Source organism: Terrapene carolina, unplaced genomic scaffold (genome assembly GCF_002925995.2).
Source record: "Terrapene carolina triunguis isolate 2854851 unplaced genomic scaffold, T_m_triunguis-2.0 Scaffold30394, whole genome shotgun sequence".
Lineage (NCBI taxonomy): Eukaryota > Metazoa > Chordata > Testudines > Emydidae > Terrapene > Terrapene triunguis.
The window spans coordinates 1-6,794 of record NW_020694745.1 but is presented as its reverse complement, the minus strand read 5'-3'; the positions used below and the strand labels follow the sequence as shown (position 1 = coordinate 6,794).

Below are 6,794 nucleotides of genomic sequence, written 5' to 3'. Positions count from 1 at the left end.
GGCGGCTCCCTCCCCCCCCCACGGGGCGGTTACCGGGGTCGCGGGGCGACGGGCAGGGGCGGGGGGGGCAGTTACCGGGGTCACGGGGGCGGTTACCGGCGTCGCGGGGCGACGGGCAGGGGCGAGGGGGGCAGTTACCGGGGTCACGGGGGCAGTTACCGGGGCCGCGGGGCGACGGGCAGAGCGGGGGGGGCTGGTTTCCGTGGTTACGAGGGTCCCCCTCCCCTTTGTGTCGCTTCCACCGGGTCCCGGGGTTGAGTCAAAGTGTTTCCATGGCAACAGTTTCCGGAGCCAGCCTGCTCTGATTGGCGGAGCCAGCCTTCCTTCACGAGGATTGGTCGAGTGCTGAGCCCCGCCCCATGTTCTTCTGATTGGCGGAAGGATCCGAAGCGGCGCTGCGATTGGCCCGAAAGTCCCGTGTCCAAGGGGGGGCGCGAGGCCACGATTCAGTCCCGGGATCCCATCGATGGGGACCCACACGGGGTCAGAGGTCGCGGCCATAGGCCTCGTTATTACAGGGGGGTGTATGGGGGGTAAGAGGGGGAAGGGGGTGTATGGGGGTAAGGGGGGCAGGGGCTGTATGGGGGTTAGAGGGGGCAGGGGGTGTATGGGGGACAGGGGGGCAGGGGCTGTATGGGGGTGTATGGGGGACAGGGGGTGTATGGGGGACAGGGGTGTATGGGGGTAAGGGGGCAGGGGCTGTATGAGGGTTAGAGGGGGCAGGGGCTGTATGGGGGACAGGGGTGTATGGGAGTAAGGGGGGCAGGGGTGTATTGGGGGGTAATGGGGGCAGGGGCTGTATGGGGGGAGGCACCCATGGAGAGGGCAGAGGTGTATAGGGCAGGTGCCCAAGGATGAAGTGGGTATCAGGGATGGGGTTTAGCCCTTTTCCCATCTGTGGCAGCCCTAAGAAGGTCAAAATGAAACTAATGCAAATCTGCTTAGATTCCATAGCAAAATTTTATACAATATAGAGATTTGGGTTTGTACAACTGCTACACACAAGAACCCTGCACTAATTGGTTCACACCCCTCTCCTCAACCCTCCCTCTCCCCAGAACTGTCCCTGTGTGTTCCCCTCCATGCTAATGTTTCTGAACCATCCTTGGGCCTCTGTATCCCACAGCCCAAGGCAAGATTGATCCTCCCCTTAGGGAAGGGATCCCGCCAGTCCCTCAGTGCGAGGGGATTGTTTCAGAGCTCCTGGGCCAGTGACTCTCAGCTCTCTCCATTTGGATCCCTCTACGTCAGGGGTTCTAACTGGGGGTCAGGACCCCTCAGGGGGTCACGAAGTTATTACATGGGGGGGGGGGGGTCGCGAGCTGTCAACCTCCACCCCAAACCCCACTTTGCCTCCAGCATTTATAATGGTGTTAAATATATTAAAAAGTGTTTTTAAATTTAGGGTTAGTACAAAAGTTTGAGAACCACTGCCCTACATGGTTCCCTTCGCCCTAGTCCTTGGCACTGGCAACCTTCAGACATTAGTAGTTACAACCCTATCCCCTCCCCAGCCATCACTTTGCTGAAATGGCCAGATTTAGCTCAGCCTCCCCCCCTGGCAGGGACAAAAGAAAACATGCAGAAAACTGAAGCTACTTGGGTCAGAAAAGCTTGGCACCCTGCTCTGGAACAAGCTAATCTGATTCGCATCCACGCGGAGTGTTTCTGAGCTAGTCAACAGGGAAGAAATTAAATTTCTTGAACCCAACACAGAGGCTACAGAATGTTAGGAACCATTAGTAAAGGGACAGATAATAAGACAGAAAATGTCATAATGCCACTAAATAAATCCACAGTACAGCCATACCTTGAATGCTGTGTGCAATTCTGGTCCCCTTTCTCAAAAGATATATTAGAATTGAAAAAAGTATAGAAAAGCACTAAAAAAAAAAAAAAAAAAGATCAGGGGTATGGATCAGCTTCCGTACGAAGAGAGAGTTAAAAGGTTGGGATTGTTCAGCTTAGAAAAGAGACGACTAAGGTGGGATATGATATAGGTCTATAAAATCATGAATGGTATGGAGAAAGTGAATAAGGAAATGTTATTTACTCATTCCTGTAACACAAGAACTAGGGGTCACCCAATGAAATTAAATAGGCAACAGGTTTAAAAAAAACAAACAAAAGGAAGTATTTCTTCACACAACACACAGACAACCTGTGGAACTCATTGCCAGGGTATGTTGTGAAGGCCAAAAGTATAACTGGGTTGAAAAAAGAACTAGATAAGTTCCTGGAGGACAGGTCCATCAATGGCTATTAGCCAAGATAATCAGGGATGCAACCCCATGCTCTGGGTGTCCCTAAACCTCTGACTGCCAGAAGCTGGGATTGGATGACAGAGGATGGTCCCTTGATAAATTGCCCTGTCATATTCATTCCCTCTGAAGCATCTGGCACCGGCCACTGTCAGAAGACAGGATATGGGGTTAGATGGACCATTGGTCTGACCAAGCATGGCTGTTCTTATGTTCTTAACCACCAATAGCAGAGGCTGCGGTGAAGAGTTGTGTGTGCACAGCCCATGCAGGGGGACCCAGGGAGTTGCATACACTTAAAAACAAGGGAATGGCTTTCCCTCTTTGGCTGAGTGAGAAGGCTCAAGGTGTTATTCAAAGAAACAGATTCCCACCCAGGCCAGTGGGAAAGGGCATGAACCACAGCAGGGAACTGGTGGGAAGACGAGGGCAAATAAAACAAGTCCAGTAAAGAAACACACCCATAGCAGGAAGCCAGGGACAAGAATGGGTGAGGCTGCTGAAGCCAGAAGATAGGGGGAGAAATCAAGCAGGGTAAGGGGATTGCAGAGGGGCTGACAACCCCACCCCCACATGGGTCACGGTGAAAGTGACCCAGGGACTTCAGCTCCACAAAACTGACCTCTACCGCTTGCTCTGAACATGTCACTCTGCCACCTGCTTTGTGCACCAGCCATTAGAAGGGTGCACAAAGACCCACACTCTCTAGTGTACAGCACATTCACACCAGCCTCTACCCCTGTCCCCAACCCACCCTAGTCCTGTGCTGGGCTCACAGGGGAATCTGAGTCCCCAGGCCTGGGATGTGCCTCACAGCACAATGAAGGGGTTGGGAATGGAGTGGCTGAGCTGCTCTGGCAGGAGGGGGAGCTCACGCTAGGCTTGGTTTGAATGAGGGTGGCGTGACAGTGGGAGCCTCCCTGCAGGACCAGGAAATCTGGGCAAAACCACTAGAGTTATATGGCCATGGCTCCCACACTGAGCTTTCCCCATCCTGCCCATGCCTGCCACAGTGCTGGGATTGGTAGCCTCCAGGTTACTGACCCAGCCAGTGGCTGCAAGAGAAGAGAGTTATGTCTGTATCAAATGGTGAACTGCATTTGGCTTTGATTTCTGTTTATGTGCCTCTCTCTCATTTTGTGCACTGTGTAGAAAAGCCTGCCTGACTTCAACAAAGCCAGTCTATTCCAGACGCAGCCCTGCCAGGGAAAGGACTATCAATGACGGGACCATCAAGGTCCATCAATTTTGGATGATTCAAAGACTGGCCCAGATCAGGAGCCAATGGTTTTCTTCACTGGGTCTCACAGGGCATGGGGTTGGAATATCCTAGACTGGGCACATGGTCCAAAAGGGTCAGAGACTCGGTTTAAGGGGAGTGCTCCCGGAGAAGGGCAGGCTGCCCCCTGCCACACTCCACAAGACCAGGCTTGATGGGAAGAAGGCAGTAGGGACTCGGCCATGTCTGGAACACTGACCAGAACTCAGTCTCGCGGAAGGAGTGAGATCAGACTGGAGGGCAGCTCAGGACTGTGGTTTTCACAGATCTGTAATACTCCACTGCTTTAAGAGTAAAGTGTCTGTGGTTAAGAAATCACTTTGCTGAGCCTGTGTTTTTTGCTTACCTACCTTATTGTCCCTAAGGGGTTAGTTATCTGCCCTGAACGCTCACAGCAAGGCAGATTCTGAGGGAATGTGTACAAGCAACTGAGGGCTGGGGAAGGCGGAGGTGCTGGTTTTGGTGGCTAGGGTGGTTGGGCTGCAGATTCCCACATCCCAAGGAAAGGTGGCAGCCATGGAATCCACACCTGGGAGTAGGCAGGAACAGTGACACAGCTCTGCCCAGACTCAGCTCAGTGAAGAGTATGTGGGATCCAGCAGTTGAGTCCACCCACAACAGAGCGGTATCCTTTCAGAGGAGGGCAGGGCCAGATTGGGAATAGGGATGTAATGTGGCTGTTAATCCCCAGCCTTGAGGTTCCCATCAGCCTCTTGCTCCATCCTCCTGCCCTGAGCTCCCACATTAGCCTGGGGCTCTCTCACTTTCTCTATCTCCCCTCCTTTGACCCATGGCAAGTTCTGTATGTCAGAAACCCTAAGCCATGGAGCAGCATGGGAAGCCAACATGCTGGGGCCAAATCCCCTGGTCTGCCCAACTCCCATTTGTGTCCCTTCATGTTTTGGTGTCCCCGGGCCCCTGGAGCAGGTTACCAAGCTCAGGAGGGCAGATCCACAAGGATACAGAGCAACAGAGCTCAGGGGCTGGATCAGGCCTAGAGAAGGCTGGCAGGAGTCCTCCACTCAGTCCCACCCTAGGTTTTATTTGTAGGTCCAGCAAGCAGTGGCCCAGCCCTGGCCCTTGCACAGCTCCTTGTGCTTGAGGAAGCAGTTCTGCACACGGAACTTGCGCCCACAGTCCTCGCATGAATACAGGTTCCCATCGTGGGTCTTCATGTGCTCCGTCAGGTGGTGTTTCAGCTTGAACTTCTTGTTGCAGACGGAGCAGCCGAAGGGGCGCAAACTGAAGGTCAGCATGATGTGCCGGTCACGCTTAGGCTTGACGGCAAAGCGCTTGCCACAAAGACAGCCAAACTTCTTTCCATCAGGCGCCGTCACAATTTTAACGGGCGCATGCACCACCTGGCCATGCACCGCATGGGCAATGATCTCATTGCCGTGTAGGTCCACTGGCTTCCAGGAGCTCTGGGGGAAGCCGGCCTCATCGGAGGAGAGGGGCTGGGCCTTAATGGTGAAGCCAGGGGCAGTGATGGAGGAGGAGGAGGTGGCACCACTGCCTGCAGCAGGGATTATGTAACTGACTTCACTGCTTGGCTGGAACTCTGCCTGGCACAGGCCCTGAACCTCAGCCATGCCCAATGCCCGCCCCTGTGCCAGCGACTTGAGAAAGCTGGCCTCACCTGCAGCACTCACGCCACCTCCCAGTGCTGCCACTGCTGCCTCGTCAGGGTCAAAGCGCTCCTGCTTGATGTAGAAGATCTTGGGGTGGTCACGGGGGCCATGGAAGGCACCGTCCAGCTCCCCTGAAGACGGCCCCTTGGAGCCACCTCTGCCACCACCCTCTTCATCTTCCTCCAGTACAATCTTCACGGCCTTGTCCATTGAGCCGCTACAGATCTGGGCCTGATGCTCCTCCTCCTCCTCTTCCTCCTCCTCTTCCTCCTGTGACACCCGGATCTTCATCACCTCATTGTCAAGGCAGCCTGGTGCTGCCCGGCCTGATGACACACCACCATGCCCAGGCCCCTCTGAGCTGCTGCCCCCAGGCTCCCCATCGTCCTTCACAGCAAAATAGTTGCTGCTACTGGGGGACTGGCTCTCGCTTGCCCGGCTGGACCAGGGTCGGCAGGGGCCCCCCTCCAGCTCTTTAAGGATCTCAGAGCACTGGTCCACCACCTGCCACATCTGCAGCCCGCTGGCCACCAGCAGGTGACTGGGCAGTGCCTCCATCAGCAGCTTGAGGCGGCCAGAGTAGATGAGCTGTAGCAAATTCTCAAAGGCCTCTGGCTCAATGACACTGGGCAGCACAATGCAGTTGGTGTCGTTGAGGAGTAGCTTGTCATGGAAGTAGGGCGAGGAGGCGGCCAGCACACTCTTGTGAGCCTGGAAGACCCGGCCCTGCACGTGGATGGAGATGTCGCAGAACTTGCCCTCCAAGCGGTGCTTGTTGAGCGATTCCAGCAGCACCGCAGCATAGTGCGGGAACTCAATCTGGATGCTGCGGGTCTCGGGCTCCATGGCACCGCCTGCCCAGGGCAGGTCACTGCAACGGGAGAGACAGGTAGTGAAGGATGCTGAGGCTAAGAAAAACTCCCTACCCATAGTGCTGCCTGCCACAGGGATGGAGAGCAACTGCAAGGGGAGGAGCAGAATGAGGGGAAGGGCTGGAGCCCCAAGAAACCCCCACCCTCGGCACTGCCTGCTGCAGGAGGAAAATGTCAATGGAGCAGGACAGATGGGTTGTTGGGGCCCAGAGAAACACCCCCCACCCCACCCCACCCTTTCCATGGCATCGCCTGTTATAGGAGAGCGCTGGGAGAAAGCATTCGGGGCTCGTTACCAGGGTTCAACCCTCCCACCCCCACTGGGGGGCCACAGGGACCCGGGCAGGGGGTAGAATGAGTGTTTCACAGACCAGGATCCTGGGAACGGGGACCCTCCACCCCCGGCAGTGCCCCCTGGGAACTCCCTACAGCGCTTCCCAGCATCGCTACCCTACAGAGCGCACAATCTGTCCGCCCCCCAGTACCTGCCCCATAGAGCCCTGTCCAGCCCCACGGCGGGACACTCCCACCCCAGCTGCAGGGGGGGAGGGGTAAACTCAGCTCTTACCTGCGGCGAGTTGTTGTGCAGTAGGGCGAGTCCCAGCAGCGAGGTCTGCTCGGGCCAACCGAGAGCGAGCCCCGGGAAACCCCTCCCCCCCGACCGGGCCAACCGAGAGCGAGCGCCGGGAAACCCCTCCCCCACCGCCCGGGCCAACCGAGAGCGAGCCCCGGGAAACCCCTCCCCCACGGC

General features: G+C 56.1%; 1 protein-coding gene across 3 annotated transcripts; it reads right to left on the bottom strand.

Moving 5' to 3' along the window:
• Positions 1-2,433: 2,433 nt before the first annotated feature.
• ZBTB9 (zinc finger and BTB domain containing 9) lies at positions 2,434-6,688 on the bottom strand. 3 transcript variants are annotated; one of them, XR_002909603.2, is made up of 3 exons: positions 6,612-6,688; positions 4,504-6,042; positions 2,434-3,821 (listed from the first exon to the last, which is right to left on the bottom strand). XR_002909603.2 is itself a non-coding variant. In XM_024222635.2 (2 exons), the coding sequence occupies exon 2, from the start codon at positions 6,015-6,017 to the stop codon at positions 4,581-4,583; it is 1,437 nt and encodes a 478-aa protein (XP_024078403.1). In that variant the 5' UTR covers positions 6,018-6,042; positions 6,612-6,688; the 3' UTR covers positions 2,434-4,580. The 3 variants fall into 3 exon arrangements, 2 of the variants coding, with proteins under 2 accessions (XP_024078403.1, XP_024078404.1); XM_024222635.2 differs by having other exon boundaries at positions 2,434-6,042; XM_024222636.2 differs by lacking the exon at positions 6,612-6,688 and adding an exon at positions 6,529-6,577 and having other exon boundaries at positions 2,434-6,042.
• Positions 6,689-6,794: the final 106 nt, after the last annotated feature.